This window comes from Ranitomeya imitator, chromosome 7 (genome assembly GCF_032444005.1).
Source record: "Ranitomeya imitator isolate aRanImi1 chromosome 7, aRanImi1.pri, whole genome shotgun sequence".
Classification (NCBI taxonomy): domain Eukaryota; kingdom Metazoa; phylum Chordata; class Amphibia; order Anura; family Dendrobatidae; genus Ranitomeya; species Ranitomeya imitator.
In genome coordinates, this window is record NC_091288.1 from 61073443 (window position 1) to 61093439 (window position 19997).

The following is a 19997-nucleotide window of genomic DNA, read 5'->3' on the forward strand; positions in this document are numbered from 1 at the left end:
CATTTCTGAAAGTTGCGATACTAAATATGTGTATTTTTCATATATTTTTATTGTTTTATTTTGAATGGGCCAAAAGGGGTGATTTGAATGGTCTCAAGTTCATAGCAGATCCGCAATGAGAACCACAGGGATCTCCTGCAGATCCCCGGTTGCCATGCCAACATATTTGAGTAAAAGAAAAAAGATTGTCTCCAAAGGTGGACAACAACTTTAACACCTGATGCAGAAATAGGAGGTTTTCTTTTTATAAGTAATATATAAGTAATTTGCGTCAGTATTGTGGCAGTATAAAATCACAAACTTTGGAGTAAAGCAAGAGACATCATTAGAGGCCAACAAATAGTTATCAGCTGCTATTTTTCCACAATTCGCACATACACCATGTTGTTGTACCTGGTCGGGTGCCTGGAGAAATGCTTAGAGTATTGTATATCCTGTTGTTTGGTGATTTCTTCAGCGAGTGCTAACAGTTGGTCATTGGTATATCTGGGGTCCATTTCTGGTGGTCTGAGGCCTACTTATCATAGTCCAGTTACCGGGCGCCTGCACTATATGTACTGTCAGGACTAGTGATGTCACTTCTTGTGAGCCGCTAAGCTCAACCATTCAGACAGGACGAGTGACCACCACTATACAAGGTACTAAATAGAAGAAATTGTTGCCATAATGGAGGCCGATATATAAGCTCCGCGGGCTCTGTACAGACCTATTTTGACATGCTCCAATACCAGTAATACATATTAGGATCACGTTACTTGAGGTCAGAAAATCCCCTATTATAACTTACTGATGGTACAGTCTATGTATCAAAATGGTGGATTTGTAGGCTACGTGTTTACAAGCTTAAAATGGCTGCTGTAGTAGAAAAATAATAATAATGATATCCTTGTGGACAGACAGACTGACCAGACAAAAATCTGCAATAAACTCTAACTAAATATTTTATATTGTTGTATATGAAAAAAATCATGTTTTAGTAGAATACATAATTGTGACAGCTATGAAATAATACAAATGAAGACAACGTGACATAAAAGATTGAGGTATATATAGTATAAAACACTAATATTTTATTCCTGTAATTGATGCATTTAAGATCCTCCTCCGAACGCACACAAAACATCCAAAATTGACCCAAAATGGCCACTTTTAGGTAAAGCTTCAATAAATCTCACATGTTTTTTTTCGGCTCAAGACATGGAATTGTCATATCAAATTGCAAATATGGCTGGCAGTCCTTTGTAATTACTCGTATTTAAAGATGTCCATACACGTGAGCAGAATCCAGCGACATTTACTGAGGACAAATCATCATGATTTTGGAATCTAAAGACATGCAAATAATGGTGCTTTTTTATGCTCAATTATTCTTTTTTTTTTTAAGAAATCCATGTTCTCATTGGTCAGAAATCACTCATTGAAATTGACATGGGGGAGAAACCATGATGAGACATGTTTCACTCCCCTTGCCGAAATAAAGACACATGCCCAACCTTTACATAACGTCACTGCGTTCAGTCTTTCTGTTCAGCTTTTTGACATATTATGAAGGATTAACATTAATTACATTGACTGTATACAATCACATTGTTATATAGGACTTGATGCTTGGCAGCACGCTGTTCTACTTTCAGGTTAACGTGTCCTGCGGTTTGTGTATTTTACTGTATTCCAGGGACTGGGATTGTTAGGAGGACACTGAGGGCTCCTACTCACTTGCACGAGACTCGGAGAAGTCTCGCACGGCAATACCCCGGCACTGCTCCTGGCACAGAGAAGCGGAGTGCGTGGCTGCATGTATTCCTATGGGACCGCACGCTCCGATCTGAGTGCCGGGTGCAGAGACGGGTTTTAAACATGCGAGACCCATCCGAGTTGCTCGCAAGTGAGTAGGAGCCCTAAGGCTGGCACAATTATAACAGTTTTTCCAATCATCCTAGTTTGTCCAAGTAACTCCACAATTAAAAAGAAGAGGTTGAGCAATCACATGCACCTCCCTGACAGTGTTTATTTGAGGTAATTTGCCTGGATCACTGTATGACTGATATGCTTTATGGGACACCCTCCACCATTATCTGGCGACTCACTGGGTGACACTGTTATTGTGGGTTGGCACAGCTTGTGGGACGGTATCTGGTAATGATGGAAGCACATTAACACAACTGGCACTGCTATTGGGCCAGACTAGGAGTGCAGATAGTAGCTGAGATGTATGTGAAATTGACCTGATGCCTTTTCTCAAAAGTTGGCAAATATACTGTATAAGTTGTGTGGTGAACACTTTTATGAAGGCAAGAGAGCTGAATTATCATAGAGCCACAATACGTGGCTCTTCTTTGAAAGTCCCAAGACTGGCAATGTTATGAGGTGCAGGTTTCTGGCACTGTTATAGCCATTATTATTTTTCTTACTATTATTACGTGGAACTACATCAATTTTAAAGGCTTTACGACTGGTATAATTAGAAGCATGGAAGACAGACAGAAAGAAAAGTTCACCTATTTTGTCTTTATATTTCCTTTTTATTTTTTACCTTCGGACAGATATATATTTATCTAAATCGCAGAGGAAGGTGAATAGCGGCACCAGTGTTGAAACATGTAATCCTTTGTACGGAGGAGTTGAGCCTTTATCAGCATAAATGTCCAAATTGGAGGTGCGTAGCATACCACAGGCTGATCGCCTCCATGCCACGCCGCATTGATGCAGTAATTGATGCAAAAGAAGCCCTGACCAAGTATTGAGTGCATTTACTGAACATACATTTCAGTAGGCCAACATTTCAGATTTTAAAATCATTTTTCAAGCTGGTGTTATAAAGTATTCTAATTTACAGAGCTAATGACTTGGGTTTTCATTGGCTTTGAGCCATAATCATCAACATAAACAGAAATAAACACTTAAAATAGATCACTATTGTAATGATTTGTAATTTGTAAATTTGTAATGACTCTATATAATAGATGAGTTTCACTTTTTGTATTGATGAACTGAAATAAATTAACTTTTTGATGATATTCTAATTTTGTGAGAAGCACCTGTATATGCAGCAATAGGATTACTCCATCCTAGGTACATTACTGTACTTTTATCAACATTAATGTTATGCTTCCGCCTGCCTCGCCGCATGTGCCTCATACTCACCTTGCTGCGGCGTCCCGGCGCGTCCCTGCTTGCTTCCGGTCTTCTCTCCCTGCGCGCTCGGCTCCCGCTTGTCCTCGAGTGCGCGCGCGCTCTTGGTTCTTCGGCGCATGCACACACGTCTTTCATTGAAGCCTGGCCATGTGTTCTGCACCGCCCTGTGCACTCTGACCCGGAAGGTATGCCCTCACTCTCTTTATCAGGCCACCTCTTCCTATCGGTGGTGCCTGATTGTCCTTTGTTTCCTTCAAGTGAATCTGGCTTCACGTCCCCCCGGTATTCTTTCCTGTCTGGTTGCTCACCGCTCACTTCCGTTGTGGTAACTAAATCCTGGTCTTCTCCTTTGCCCCCTCCTAGTGCCTGTCTTCCGGTGTCTTCCTTCCAGTCCGTGTTCCAGTGTCCTTGCCTGCCTACCTGACCTCCGGTGTCTTCCTTCCAATCCATGTTCCTGCCTGCCTGCCTGTCTCCGTCTTGCTCCTAGTCTGTGTTCCAGACTCCAAACTGTCTTTCGTGTCCTCCCTCCGGTCTCTGCTCCCATGGTTAGTCCTCCTGTTCGTCTCCCCCGTCCAGTCCGCATTCCTACACTCTCCCTGTTTCTGTCTCCTCGTTAGTCCTTATTTTACCCTATTAGTTGCCATCTTGCCCGTCCTTCTTTACCAGCTGCCGTGGTGATAGTCTCCCTCGGGCCTGCCCCTAACGCTCCCTGTATAGGGGGTGGTGCACTTGGTCAGCTTGCCCATGGGAGGTTCGTTGTCATGGTCCAGTGGGTCCACTCTATAGTTTCCACAGTTAATCCTCACAATTAAGCATCATTTTCCAAGTGTTTGCCCATTCAATCATATTATCCAGGTCATGTTGATGGAAAAAGAAAAAAGTTATAGGTCTTAGAAGGCGAGGAGAAAAAGACAAAAATGAAGAGATGCTTATTGGGACTCTGTCGCCAAAGGACCTGTATAAACCTTGTGCGTCCAGTGAGGTTATCAATGGTTGACTGAGGAATGTTTTGCAATGTTGCATGTACTTAGGCACAGAAATCATCAATATCCACTGTCGAGCAGTGACATTCCAGATATGCTTTATGGGAGAAAAGTCCAAAGACGCTGCAGGCCATGGAACATGCAGCATTGAACAATGCTGACATCTCAGCTTGCATGCATTGCGATCTGCCAGAGTGACAAACTAACATTTCTCAGTTCTAGGATTCAGTCCATCTCAGTTTGCGACAAGTGGCAATAACTGTCATGTCGACGAATAGAAGGCATCATACAATCATCCCACAAGATGTGATCTGAGTTTTGAGGTTTGATGTGGCAAAAAAAATTGCTTTCAATCTGTTTTTTTATGCACCTCCCGATGCCACAGATTGCAGCTAGGTGTTCAAAAATGCGATCATTCGCGGATCTTATTAACTGTGCTATTTCTATCCTCCTCTCTCCCGGCAGGGACGCTGAGTCACTCACTGCCCTGGCCCTTAGCCTGTGCTTCCTCCTGCTGCTGCAGTTTCCCTGAGTCTGTGCACATCTTGCAGATCCCAGAGCTCTGTGCTTAGGGCGCACGCATGCTCCTGGTCTCTTAAAGAGACATGCTGCCCAAAACTGTCCCCAGCCAATGGTTGGGAGACACTGAATGTTTAAGGCACCTCTACCTGTTGGGAGCTGCCTGAGCAACGTGTTCTGTCAGTTTGTCTTCACACTTGCTAGTTGTCCTGCGTACACCTGCCTGTTCCTGCCAGCACCTGCCATGCCTTCCTGTATGCCAGCCGTTCCTGTCAGCATCTGTTGTTCCTTCCTGTACACCAACAGTGCCTGCCTGCACCTGCCGTCTCTTCCTGTATATCAGCCGTGCCTGACAGTACCTGTCGTGCCTTCCTGCATATTAGCCATGCCTGTCTGTATCTGCTGTGCCCACCCATTAGTGGCGATTTCAGCTTTTTACTCCTTTTGGCGTCAGCTGCCATGTTTCCAAGGTCTGTCCTGGAGTAGCACCTGGCATCCATCTGGAACCAAGTGTAACCACACCATTCAGGGGCTGTAGTGAAGAGTCAGGTGTTCACTTAGCTATGACCCTCCAGGCTGTCCCCAGTCAACGGCACAATGCTTCCACTACCACATGCATTATAGATTGCTCAAGCCATGGGACCCACTGGCTCTCTATCCCCTCCAGTCTCTGAGCTGTACCAGGAGGTTTCCCGCCAGAAAGACCTGTAGAACAAAATGTTCTGTCTGCAGACAGTGAGCACCCGCTTGGACACGCTGACATCTGCGGCCGCATATGCTCCTGTCCAAGCTGCAGCAAGCTCTGCTGTAACTCTCCAGACTAGTAGTTATGTTCCTGGTTCCGAACCCCATTTTTCTGTTCCTCCATGAGTTAATGGTGATCCTACACATTGCCATGGTTTTCTAAATCTGTGCATGCTGCAGTTTGAGCTATTGGCACATCAGTTCTCATCTGAACGGGCCAAAGTGGCATTTATCATGTCACACCTAGTGGCAAGGCTCTTGCATGACTCAACCCCTTATGGGAGAGAGGGGGGTTACCTAATCTCCAATCTCCAGACTTTCTTAGAAGCCTACCGCAAGGACTTTGATGAGGTGGGCCGTATTTCTTCTGTCGGCCAGTATGCCATCTGTTTTCGTACCCTGTCCTCTGAGCTTGCTTGGAATAATGAGGTGCTTGTAGCTGCCTTCTGGGATAGCCTGACTGGGAGAATTAAGGATGAACTGGCCAGTCGAGATGTTACTGCCTCTTTAGATAACCTTGTATCCCTGGCTACTTGGATCGACCTCAGGTTTCTGGAGCGCTTCAGGTGGTGATCAAGAGAAAAAAATCTATGTACTTGGCTCCTACCTTCCAAAGTCATATCATGCTGCAGACCTCAGCTTTGACACCCCCATTCGAATCTATGCAAGTCGACCATGTGAAACTGGCTAAAGATCGTCAGGAAGTTAGTTGTTCTGAGGGGAGGTGCTTCTACTGCACTAGTCCTGAACATTTAATTTACTTCTGTGCTGAGAAGCCTAGAAACTCCAAAGCATAGGGTCGGTAGGAGAGACTACCCTGGATGAGAACTACTCCTCTCCCCCGCTGATTCTGTCAGTGTTTGTTTCCTGTGGCAACAGGTTGATTTAATGAATTGGCCTGTCTGGACTCTAATTTTGCAGGAAATTTCAAACAAATAAATTTGAGCGGAATTAAATTGTACCTGAAGTTTACAAAAATCTGCATATGCCAAAATGCTATTTGTTTGCAATTCGCTTTTGCGCTGATTCAGTAAAATGGTGTCAACTGGCACTCATTTTTCTATACCTTAAAAAGACAGCAAAATGTAAAAAAAAAAATCCTTATATTTACCTCACCCTTCACCTCTCCAGCCCCGTTGATCTTGAACACCAACCACCTCATAACTTCTTTGGATTGTCGTTAGCCACGCTGAAATCTACGAACCTCTCACCCTAGGCCTGGCTTCCGAGTTTGATATGCCAGGGAGGGTTCTGTGCAAGTGCACACAATGGTCACAGCCCAGGTGGAGATGACGTCACAGTCGGCACCCTGACCTTTTTGGGCACATGTGCAGAACCTTCATGTTCATATTAAACCCAGAAGCTCTAGTCTAGCATGACAGACCCAAGAATTTCACTGTGGCCAACAGTGATCAGAAGATGTGATGAGAACTCGAAGGGTGGCGATGAAGAGTGGAAGGGCCGGAAAGGTGAGCGGTAAGGTGAGTGGGAAGATTTTTTATAATTTTTTTTTTACATCCCCAAGACATAACAAGGGGCTTTAAATGTGTGGTGAATAACTTCTCTGCAAATCGAATTTCCTGAGAAAAATTTGCAGAGGTGATTCAAATTTTGTCTAATCTTCTCATCTCTAGTTAATGGTGCACCAGAGAGGGGTGCAAAATGCTTTCCATGACCCATACATTGGCAACACACCACTGGTTTACACCATCTATTAGTTGGCTTAGCTTGTTGCAAAGGATTTTGGCACAAGGCATCACGATTTAGGCCATGGAACCTCGACGCACATCTACTAAAAACACATTTCTAATGTGCAAGGCATGAAAGACATCATTTTCGGCACAAATTAAGTAAAAAATCTGGATCATGTAACTTATGTAGCTTCATCATTCCCATTTTGGTACAATGTTAAATAATTATAATACAAATGAGCAAAAAAAAAAAACAGCTCTTGGGTGTATATGCAAGTATTCTGTTTATGGGACTATTATTATCTTATGCAATAACATGCTTGCAGACGACATTTCAAGATTTCCACAAAATGTAGTCAATTTTCAAACCACAAAAATGTACAGCGTCAACCTCAGAGATTTTATAGATTCCTGCCTTCTTATAGAGAATGGGAATAGCCTGTACTTACGTGTGAGACATGTCTTCTGCAGCACTGTGTGATCACTTCTGGGTAAAGATCCAGCATCTGATATTGCTTAGAAATAAGGGGTTTGAGGATATTCCCTAATTCCAGGTGAAGATCACATCTATTAGATTTTTCAGAAAATGCTTACAGTGCATGTATATAATCAGGAGAGCAATGCTGCCATGATTGTCTGCTCTTTCTTCTGTTTATTAGGTTACTAGGGAGACAAGGGGAGAGGCGTTAGAAGGCATCGGCCATTGAAAAAGATGTTGCTTAGCAATGCTGAGGCTTCCTATGTCAGACACTAGACGGCTCTGCTTTACTTTACCAGCACAGTATTAATTAGTAATTGCCAGGTACACACAATGGTGCATAGACTGAGGAACAATCACCCCAGGGTAAGGACTGAAGCAACAATAATGATCATTGATATCGGAAATTTCACTTCCTATTAGTGATAATCTTCTATGAATGTGCGCGATACGGCCGTAGAATTACAAGAATCTAACAATGTTGCCAACATTCTAGAACGTTTCCCGGGACCAGTGTTACCCTGTAATGCATTCTGACAAGCAGAACTTGTAACATTGTTGTTATAACTTTGTTACAAACTATTTACCTTTGGTGACTGTGTATATTTTGCCTTTTAGTTCAGCTTTTCAGACATTTCATTTTAATTTTTTATATTACTAAAAAGGATCAATGAAATTAAACTCACTAAGAGGGGCAAGAGAACTCAGGAGAAATCTTTGGACGATACGGGTTATGAAGCACATGACGCGAAGAAACTAAACTGCGTAAGACCAGCAAGAGAACTCAGGAAACTTTTTGGATGATACAGGTCATGCACAGTGTAGCACGGTGGCGCAGTGGTTAGCACAGCAGCCTTGCAGCGCTGGAGTCCTGGGTTCAAATCCCACCGAGGACAACATCTGCAAAGAGTTTGTATGTTCTCTCCGTGTTTGTGTGGGTTTCCTCCGGGTTCTCCGGTTTCCTCCCACATTCTAAAGACATACTGATAGGGAATTTAGATTGTGAGCCCCAACGGGGACAGTGCGCAACAGATAATGTGCGCAACCTGTAAAGCGCTGCGGAATATGTTAGCGCTATATAAAGATTATTATTATTATTTATTATTATTATGAAGCACATGACATAAACAGGAGAGATGAGAACATGCAGTGGGAGCAGAAAGGTTATATGGAGGCATAGTAAATGGGAAGAATAAGGAAAAAAGGAGGGTAAATAGGGAGGACGGCAACGTACATGGAGGGAGAGTGGAGACCAGAACACAAATAACGGTGTATAGCACATTAATCGGGAAGAATAACACATGAACAGGGGACAGACAATTGGAATAAATATGAATGGGGATTAAAGCTTGCAAAAAGGGAGCCGGCTGTCAATCAGCATGACACCAGCAGTCACACCGTGTCAACAGAGCAGAACAGAAGAGAAGTCGTTGCTCTGTCGAAGTGATGTCAGCGGAAGTCAGTGAATCGCCGGTAGGAGCAGTCTGTGACTGCTCTGTGCAGGCAGAGATCGGCAACAGGTAGATAAGTAGCAACTACATGCCTGTTAGTTCATTGGTTTATAGTAAAAAAAAATAGTCCCGGATATCACCTTTTAACACTGATGAGTTATGATGGTGATTTCTTTCTTCTGAAAAGCTGCTCTGAACGACCCATTTTTGGCTTCACTGACGTCCCTTTGTCCAGGCTATCTCACCAAGAGGCAGTTCCAATGGTATCTGATGCATGTGCATTGAGGCAAGGTTCACTTTCCATGGCTTTATGTGTGCACAGCACCCAGGCTGGCTTGTGTTTATGTCAATCAAAGGGCATTAATCAAGTCAGAAATGGGAAAAGTCAGTTTGACTGAGGAATCACCTATATGACTTGGCAATTACTAATTAGCATTCAATAGATGTCATGCTTTAAACTTTTTAAGAAAATGGAGGAGCACTAAATTCATATACCAACAATTTTCCTTCACTAGACTCTACTTTGAAGATTATTAGTGTATTCTGCCACTTGTCCTTTTTGTTGATTAATCATTGTAATTCACTGTGATTCAGACTGAGTCTTTGGCCGGGATCACACATGCGAGACACACGTCCGTGTCTCTCCTGTGAAAACCAAGCTCTGGCGCCGGCACTCCAGAGCGGAGCGTGCAGCTCCATGTGTTGCTGTGCGGCCGCACGCTCCGCTCTGGAGTGCCGGTGCCAGAGCTTGGATTTCACATGTTTCTCACATGTGTGATCCCGGCCTTTTTCTCATTCACTGAGTCCTTGAGGACTGCTGTTATCGCAAAAAACATGGACATGTGAGCAGCCAACAGACTATAATGGGTATGTGTTCAATACATGAAAAACTTGGATAGAACATATACATGACTTACAGATGCATGTATGTGTTGGATCAGTTTTTTTTCAAGGATACAACTTGTGCGCATGATTTTCTATGAACAGCACACATGTACATGTTTTTTCATGGTGTCCATACAAAACTCATAGACACATGTCCGTTTTGCTCCATATCAAGGATGAAATGTGCAAATACTCTGTGAGTCCGTGAAAAACAAGTACAGCATACAGATGGTATCAGTGGGTATGTATGTGACTTAGTTTGGAGAACTACATATAAACTGTACCATATACATACTGAGTAGATTTAGAAAATATCCACACCCTCCTTTGGACATTTTCTAAACCAAGCAGCTGTCACGATCCATTTTTGGATGCGTGGCAGCTCTGTTTACACTTTGATTTAAATGTAGCTTTTTTCCTTTCAGGCCATGAGGGGTTAATGTCAGTTTCCATTGCTGACAGTATAATACAATTGCAGAGTTGCTCAATCACTCCCTCCATCCTTTAAATAGTCACCTGATGCATCAGCTGACTGTCGGTGTAGAGCAATCTATGTTGACCAAGCCTGGAGTAAGGAGCTCACTGGCTGCAGTGGTGAATCAGCTGGTTTTGTGGTGTTCGTGGTCTGGGTGCCTTTCTTCTGCTGTGCGGTGCTTTGCAGCAGAGAAGGCTATTAAGCTATGTTTGGTGTTTATTCCTCATCTGTCTCATGTTTGTCACTGTCCCCTGTGTTGTTCTATCTGCAGTGGTGAGGCCAGCGCCCTTGTCGGCCAGTGCACTAGCCAGGGCAGTGCTAGGTGACAGCGAGGGACAATGTTCCTTATGGCGTGAGGGGAAGGACCCACTTAGGGCATTAGGGGAGTGCAAGGACAGGCTCAGGTTTGAGCTCAGGAGCTGTCCATCCCTCATTCCCTATCAGTAGGACCTTCTTTTCCCCATTTCCATCCTGCTGTGTGTGTGTCATTCCATCCGCTGACCGAACCCTGGTGGGATTGTGATATTATCACCAACCCATACTTTTTTCCAGTGAACCGATGGCTCAAGAAACAAGAAAAAGAGGACATGCTATGAACTGGTACCACCAAAACACACAAAAAAATATAAAGTTTATTAAAAGCCACAAAACACCCAAAATGTAAAAACATTTAAAAACTGAAATACTGTACATCCCCATAATAGGGTCAAACCGCCGGATAGGGACCCAAGAGACACTAATACACAGCATAAACAATATAACTTCAACCATCATATAGCAGAGATGGCCCATGCATGGAAGAAGATAAGAAGGTACTACACTTCCCAACCATCAAAGAGACGCAGAGCTCACAATGAGAATAAATGCTACGTATAAATGATCAGCTGCAGAAGATATCAGGTGTCACATGCAATATATGGAATGAAGGCAAGTATGGCTAAAGCCTGTTCACATGTCTGTATGTGACAGTAGAAGATAGAGATTTAAAGGCTTTGCAACGCCATAAAGATTGCCTAAAGCCTTACATAGGGCTGGAAAACATGCTTACCCCCAATGATGGAAGATGTATGCTTAAAAAGCATGACCAGTCCCCCACTGGGATTGGCACTGACCCCACTGGGTCAGAAGTCTTAGGGCACTGGAGCCCAATGCGTATCACCACTAAAAATTGGCTTCGTCAGGGGCGGATGTGATGTTGTGGACAAATACAACACATATAAATGGCATACCTAAGTAGCTTGAACCACGAGCAGCTGTGTGGGCCGGCGTAGCACACCCGGACGTCCACTGATACCGAAATGCAATGCAGCATAGGCAAAAAGGAGGACACACAGTGTTGCTGGGAGGAGCAAGATGGCCTAACGGTGATGTCCAGCGCATGCGCGAACGGGGGCGGCGGACTGAACAGATTGACGTGACATAGTTGTCGGTAAAAGGGTTATGTGCGTGCGCAAGAAAAGCGCTAAATAAAGCAAGCAAGAATGTAGCACCATTAGAAGTATTGAGCGTCCAACAGCTCAGATGTACTAAAACTTGTGTTAGAGGTGAAACAAGATGGTATAAGCACAGATATAAGCGCTGTTTACATATAGGCTTAGAAACCTGAAGGTTGCCCCATAACAAGAAGGGCGACACATATGCCCACGCTTGCGCACCATGGTAAAAAAGAAAAAATCTTGTATCTACAGGATTTTCCCTGAAAAACTTTTTATAGTATGCATACTGAAGAAAAAAGCATGAAAAAATAAAAATAAATAAGAACAAAATTGAAAAATAAGCAAAAATGATATAATACAGTAAAGCATAATAATAATAATAATAATAATAATAAAGAATGATGAAAGAAAAACCATGAAAAAATTTGTAAAAAAATGAATGACGGCGTGAGAGGAAGGACCCACTTTGGGCATTAGGGGAGTGCAGGGACAGGCTCAGGTTTAAGCTCAGGAGCTGTTCATCCCTCATTCACTATCAGTAGGACCTTCCTCTCCCCATTTCAATCCTGCTGTGTGTGTGTCATGCCGTCCGCTGACCGACCCCTGGTGGGATTGTGATATTATCACCGACCCATACTTTTTTCCATTGAACCGATGACTCAAGCACAGGCTTTTGCTCAGTTGATCCAGACCCTCACAGATGAGCTTAAGGAGCTGCGTGTCAGGTGCTGCAGCATCTTCAGCAGGTGTCGGGATTCTGGGTCTCGGCTCATGTTCAGCCTCAACCGTTACCCAAGATATCTCTCCCTGACAGGTTCTCTGGAGGGAGAGTTACATTTTTTATTTTTAAGGAGGCCTGGAAGCTATATTTCAGGCTCCGCCCTTATTCTTCAGGGAGTGAGGAACAGCGTTTGGGGATTATACTCTCCCTTCTCAAGGGTGATCCCCAATCCTGGGCTTTCTCTCTGCCAACTGATTCACCATCTTTGCAGTCGGTGAACAAGTTTTTTGCGGCATTGGCGCTGGTGTATGGGGATCCTGATGGCATCTCCCTGGCTGAGTCTAGACTCTGTAAGATCAAGCAAGGGGGCTGGCCGGCTGAAGAATACTGCTCAAAGTTTAGGAGATGGGCCACTAACACACAGTGGAACGATCCTGCCCTTATGAGCCATTTCTGTCAGGGCCTGTCAGCTAGGCTTCAGGATACTCTGGTGTAGTATGCTACTCCTGGGTCGTTGGAGGCTGCCACTGTCCTTGCTATTCAGGTGGATAGACGCCTCAGGGAGACATACACCAAATTTACCCCTTGTGGTTCTTTCTAGGGAGGCGGACACACTGGTGCAGATGGACGAACCTATGCAGGTGGAAGGAGTCTCTTCTCAGACTAGGTTGCCCGTGGTTCACCTTCGGACAGGGGCATGTTTTTTCTGTGGTCTGACTGATTATTACATCAACGTCTGCCCAACTCGCGCCAAAGTATGTACACCATCTCAAAGGCAGCGTTCCCCTAGTCGTGCGGAGGGAGGCAACCAGGGTGTGTATATTTCCTCCATCTTTTCATCTCAGTGTACCATTCCTGTTGAAGTGGTGGTTGGTGGGGTAACAGACTATACCGGTGCTTGTGGATAGTGGAGCTGGGATCAATCTGGTGGATTCTCACTTTGTTCAGACCCATGGTCTGATGCGTAGGATGCTAGCAAGACCCATTACTGTTCAGGCAATTGACTCTGTCCCTCTCAGCCAGGGGAGGGTGACCCAAGTCGTAGATAATATTAATCTGCATATAGGGACTCTTCATGAGGAGTCCCTATAATGCTACGTCTTGGAGGGTATGTCAACTTCCATCGTCCTAGGCCTTCCCTAGCTGAGGAGACACAATCCGGTCATAAATTGGGGGTCCAGGGAAGTAGTCAGTTGGGACCAGTCTTGTAAGGACTCCTATCTGGGAGCTACTGTATCTGCCATCCTTCTTAAACCTACCCCTTTTTCTCCAGTGGAGGCAGCCAAGGTGCTTCCGGAGAGTAGGGGCAGAAGTCAACCCTCACCACAAGTAAACCCTGAGTCTCAGTGTCCTCTCAGGAGGAGGGATCAGGGAAGGGTGGTGGTTCCCTCTGTATGTAGTGAAGGTATGAGCTTGGTGACACAGCTGTTGTCCGTTCCTCAAAGAGTTCACCATTCTTTGGCACAGGTATGCATGGAAATAAACGCTCAGGTCCAGACTGGTATGTCAATGAGTACGTGTGGGTGTCCACCAAAAACATCAGGTGGAAGTACGCAACTGGTACCTGGAGTTCTAGGGTGATTGGGCTGTATCAGGTGTTGGCCATTCTCAGCCCGGGTACTTTCCAGCTGGAGTTACCCCCAGTAATGCACGTACACAACGAGGGACGAGGTTACTGACGGCGGTGGGGGGAAGGACCCACCACAACCGCTAGTGACATTGAGGAGTCTGAGAAATAAGGAAAAAGTTTAGATACTCTCTAAGCAGATGTATAAGGACTCATTCAGACATCAGTGATTTTTCACCAGTGTTTGCATGCCAAAACCAGGAGCATCCGAAGTCATGTGGCAAGGCTCGTTAAAGGGTAAATATTAACTTTTAGATTTGTTATTTCCAGTAGGAATCAGTAGCGTTCTAATCCTCTTCCTCTTTTAAGAGGCAAATTGCATATTTCATTTCCTAGCAGAGCAGTGCAAAGCTTAAAAGTCTCTTTACATTGGCATGCCAGGCTTGGCATGTCAGTCTACGCAAGGAGAAACGTAACCCCTTGGATCCCGGTCAGATGTCTCTCACCTAGCCAAACCAGATCTCACACTTTGAACTGATTAGTGAAAGCATCCCAAAACACAGTGTCTACAAATTGAGATTATGGTTTGGCTTTTATCCATGGGGCAAGGCTCATTAAAGGGTCGATTTTGACTTTTAGGATTGCTACTTCCACCAATAGGTGGCACTAGAGTTCTAATCCTCGTCCTCTCTGATCACATGATTTGCATATTTAAAACCACGAGTGGAACATACAGAAAAAAACTATAATTGAAACATTTACATTTTTTGGTGTTTTAGAGACTCTCCAAACACTGAAGTCTGAATGAGTCCTAATTCTTCTGAAAAACTAGAATGTGAAAATGGTCAAGTTCAGATGAGATTAGGGCAAGAATGTAATTATTTGCAAGAGATAGAAATTCCTGGTAGAGATTAATTAATACTGAAGCCACATCTGTGTGGTCCTCTAGTAATTCTCACTCATTCAGTGCAAGTCAGATTGATGCATCCTGACAAAAGCTAAAAACAATATCAGATCATAAAATATTCAAAAATGAGCTGTGCTCCATTCGACTATTAATACACATAGGGCTCAATCCAGCATTTGTGTTTTTTTCTTAAGTTACTTTACTTTTTAGTTTCTTTTTGGCATATTTGCTGATGTTTCTTTTCCCCAAATTCTTCAAAATAGCACAGTGTTCATCAATTTTTTTACAAAATAAAAAATCATCTGTATTTTTGCTTTTAACATTTTTGTAACTTTTTCTAGCAAAATGTCACATAATATGCCAAAAATTTTGTGGGAAAATTTCAGGCGTACAAAAAATCACTACATTGGAAAGGCTTGAGTATATTTGTGCAAAACTTTAGCAACTTTTTAAAAATCCCCAACCTTGACAAAGATACAAAAAAACAGAGAACATATAAAATACACTTCAAAAAGGGCACAAATTAAAAAAAGAATTTGTCGCAAATCAAAATCACTTTTATTTAGGTACATTAAGAAGTTTGGTAAGTGAGACAGCAGGTAAATTTTTGCAACGGCAACATTATTCTTTCGAAAACTGGAAATTGGTGAACTTGGAGAAGAAAATAAGATCCCATGCCAAATTGTATCGTTTGTAAAACAATCTTACCACTTTAGCTTTTATGGTCCCCTGAATCATTTAAAAATGTCATCACTTTATAAGATGTTCATAATAGCTTGTAATATAAGATATTTAATAGCTTGTAAAATGCGACACTGGAAATGTGGTGATTAAGTAAATTGATGAGTATAAAGTAAAAGTGTGCTGCTTGTACAAAGGTAACATGGTAACGAAACCCAGAATGTAAATGGAAATTTTATGAGTACTACAGACAAATTACTACAGTTTTACAGTAGTAACAGCAACAGTTTATGATTACGCTGAAAGCTTTTTCACTTCCAGCTACAGTAAAACAGAGGCATAACTTGAAATTGATGTGTAAAGTCTATAACAAGCCCCCCAACCTATAATGTTCATTTACTATCACTGGTCTCTACTAGGGTTGAGCGAAACGGATCGGACAAATTCAAACATTGCCGACTTTCGGCAAATTGGGGTTTTATGAAACCCGACCCGATCCTAGTGTGGGATCGGCCATGAGGTCGGTGATCTTCGCGCCAAAGTCGCGTTTCGTATGACGCTTTCAGCGCCATTTTTCAGCCAATGAAGGAGGACGCAGAGTGTGGGCAGCATGATGACATAGGTCTCGGTCCCCACCATCTTAGAGAAGGGCATGACAGTGATTGGCTTGCTTCCTGCGGCGTCACAGGGGCTATAAAGGGGCATGCGCGCCGACCGCCTTCTTACTTCTGCCGATCGTAGCATAGGGAGAGGTTGCCGCAGCTTCATCAGAAGAAGGGATATAGTAAGGGAGGGAAGATTAAGCCCCGAAACTGCTTGTGCTGTAGCGATTTCCACTGTCCAACACCACCATTTGTTTGCAGGGACAGTGGAGGCTAGATTTTTGTGCATCAGCTCTGTAGCTTATTAGGCTGCCTTATAAGGCTCCCGATAGCTGCATTGCTGTTTGCACGCCGCTGCGCAAACCAACTGCTTTTTTAAAAGTAAAAATCCTGTTACTCCTATCTGCACAGTTATCTTGTTTATTTGTCCACACTTTTGTGTGCAGCAGTCCTTTTTATTGCTGCCATACTTTTCCTGAGATCATTGTAGGGAGATTGAAATTGTACTACAGTACTTGTATTTTTTTATATATCTACCAGCCACTGCATCGATTCAAAGTGACAGGAGACAGCATTTGTCCAGTATGGTTACGAACTACTTTTCCTCCCTTATCGATGTTCTCCCTCACAGGTCATTCCCCTTTGATTACTGGGCATCTAAAATAGACACCTGGCCTGAATTGGCAGAATATGCATTACAGGAGCTTGCTTGCCCTGCTGCTAGTGTGCTATCAGAAAGAGTCTTCAGTGCTGCTGTTTCAATACTGACCGAAAAAAGGACACGTCTGGCTACCCAGAATGTTGATGATCTAACCTTCATTAAAATGAACCAATCATGGATTTCAAATTATTTTGCCCCACCTTCTCCTGCTGACACGTAGCTTGCCTGAAAAATGTCTTGCTTTTGGCTTCCTCTTACTCACTTCTCCAATTCCACCATTTGCAGCTGCTGAATGTCCACCATAGGCCATTTTTATACCTCCCTAAATGGGCTGACTCCCCCCACAGGGCCGTGGTCACTACTTGGCGCAAGCACCCGTGCGAGTGCCGTTTGCCTGGACAGGTGGGTGCGCCCACTCTTGGATGACGGCACTGGCACAGGGTCCCTCATAGTACAATGAAGTTTCTCTGACGGTGGTGGTGCACAACCAACGTCAGACACACCGTTGTAATATGAGGGCCCCTGTGCCAGTACCGCCGCCCATGAGAGAGTGTTCCCCCCCAGCTCGAACAGTGCTCTACCACTTGCAATACTTACCTCTCCCTGCTCCACCACTGTGTAGTCTGTGCTGTTAAATCCTTCAATGGCACTGCCAATACAAATTTGTTGAAATGATAGATGATAGTTAAAATATACAGGGGCCCTGGCCTCCATTTAGACCAGTTAATACTTTGCGCCTACTACCACTGTCTGCTACTCAGCAGAGGAGCCCACCCCAGTACCTAGCTATGCCGCCTGTTTAGTCCTATTACCAATTTTGAACTGCTTTTAGCCTACTTTTGTATTTGGGCCTTCTAACCGTGTCTGCGCCACTCATTACAGTTGTCCTCCACTGAACAAAGCAATGCCGCCTGTTTAGTCCTGTTACCAATTTTGAACTGCATTTAGTCAACTTTTTATTTTGGGCCTACTAACTGTGTCTGCGCCACTCATTACAGTTGTCCTCCACTGAACAAAGCAATGCCGCCTGTTTAGTCCTGTTACCAATTTTGAATGGCATTTAGCCTACTTTTTTATTGTGGGCCTACAAACTGTGTCTGCGCCACTCATTACAGTTGTCCTCCACTGAACAAAGCAATGCCGCCTGTTTAGTCCTGTTACCAATTTTGAACTGCATTTAGCCTACTTTTTTATTGTGGGCCTACAAACTGTGTCTGCGCCACTCATTACAGTTGTCCTCCACTGAACAAAGCAATGCCGCCTGTTTAGTCCTGTTACCAATTTTGAACTGCATTTAGCCTACTTTTGTATTTGGACCTACTAACTGTGTCTGCGCCACTCATTACAGTTGTCCTCCACTGAACAAAGCTATGCCGCCTGTTTAGTCCTGTTACCAATTTTGAACTGCATTTAGCCTACTTTATTATTTGGGCCTATATCTGTGTTTCCTCCTCATCCTGCCCATTGCCCAGCCACTGCTAGATGAGTCTGCTGGTACATTGACTTAGACCACTACATTCCCCTTGCACTCTACACAGCCAGAATCTGACCCTGCTGAAAGTCAGGTTCCCCTTCCCGCATACTATACCACCTTACACGGGGACAAAGAGGAAGGTGCAGATGAAAGTGCAGGTTCCTTCATCACGTGGGGGGGCATACTCGTTGGCGATGTCACTGGCACAGGGCCCCTCATAGTATGCAAAAGTGTCTCTGGCAGTGGGAGGCGCCACCGGCCGTCAAACACACTGCCGTACTACGGGGCGTGCCAGTGCCAAGTGCCAACTTGTGGGCCCCACAGGATCACAGCACTTGCAAAGTTGAAATACTTACCGCTCCCTGCTCCACCGCCGTGACATATTCCGCGTTCCCTGGGCCCACGAAAATCTTGAGCCAGCCCTACACCCCCCACAACTTTAGCCAAATGACCCCCTGTTTTCAATGCCTAACTATTATTATAAAGTAAATTAAGATTGACAAGCTTAAGAAATAAGAATTGATGTTTTTGGCATTAAAATGGACACTGTAGGTGTTTTCCTGTTCTCCACTCACTGCTGACTTTGATTCCCCATTGACTTGCATTGGGCTTTGTGTTTCGGTCAGCCCCCGACTTTTCGCAATAATCGGTCGATTTCACCCGACCCGACTTTTGACAAAGTCGGATTTCATGAAACCCTCTCAGCTTGGACTGAGAGACTGGGTGAGCTCCCATAGGCTCAATAGCTGAGTGCACCGGCAACTTCAGAACATACCTGTAGCTTAAAAGGGGTTCTCCTGTCTTAAGCTACAAGTCTGCAATCAAAGATTTGTGAATGCTCACATCCTCTCCAGTGCTGGCATCAGGAATGGGGATGCGTGACCACAAATAATCACTTTTCATAAATGCGGTCACATGCCGACTAGACGTGCGCGGCCCCACTCAATGCCGATTAAATCCGGATACATCTAGTTGTAATGTGGCCAGAAGTATGGAAATCACGTGAAATCACGTGACTTCCCTCTCGCAGCACTGGAGAATCCTCATAGAGGTTAGGATTCACAAGTCATTGTACCCTAAGGCCGGTCATCTCCTTTAAAGGGATTATCCAAAAAAAGACATATGTCACCTATCCGCCTATCACTAAAATGGTCCTATTCCTCCTCTTCATACATCATCGTGCACAACCTCTACTGCTTTATTTAATGCCCATTTAATGGCCATCTTATTTGAAACATAACTCAGTTTCGTATGAAGTATTTTGCCTGTTTTTACTGTGACGTGGCCAAAAACATGAACTCTTGGTCTGAACCAGCCATTTTCCTATGAACTATATTTTTATTATTCATCATGCTTTGGATACATAGCAGCATCATATTTTGCAGCGCTTTAAACATATCTTATCATCACTGTCTCTATTGGGGCTCACGATTTACATTCCCTATCCGTATGTTTTTGGAGTGTGGGGGGAAACCGGAGAACCAGGGGGAAACCCTTGCAAACACGGGAAGAATATACAAATTCCTTGCAGATGTTGTCCTTCGTGGGATTTGAACCCAGGACTCCAGTGCTGAAAAGCAACAATGC

The 19997-nt window shown here is 44.0% G+C and overlaps 1 protein-coding gene across 1 annotated transcript in view; it reads right to left on the reverse strand.

The window, feature by feature from the left end:
• The window catches only part of IQCA1 (IQ motif containing with AAA domain 1), a 250505-nt gene extending 242703 nt beyond the window's left edge, over nt 1-7802 (reverse strand). The window contains exon 1 of the mRNA XM_069733324.1: nt 7522-7802. Coding sequence (XP_069589425.1) covers nt 7522-7532 — 11 coding nt within the window. The 5' untranslated portion in view covers nt 7533-7802. The remainder of the gene's footprint in view (nt 1-7521) is intronic.
• Between the last annotated feature and the right edge of the window lie 12195 nt (nt 7803-19997).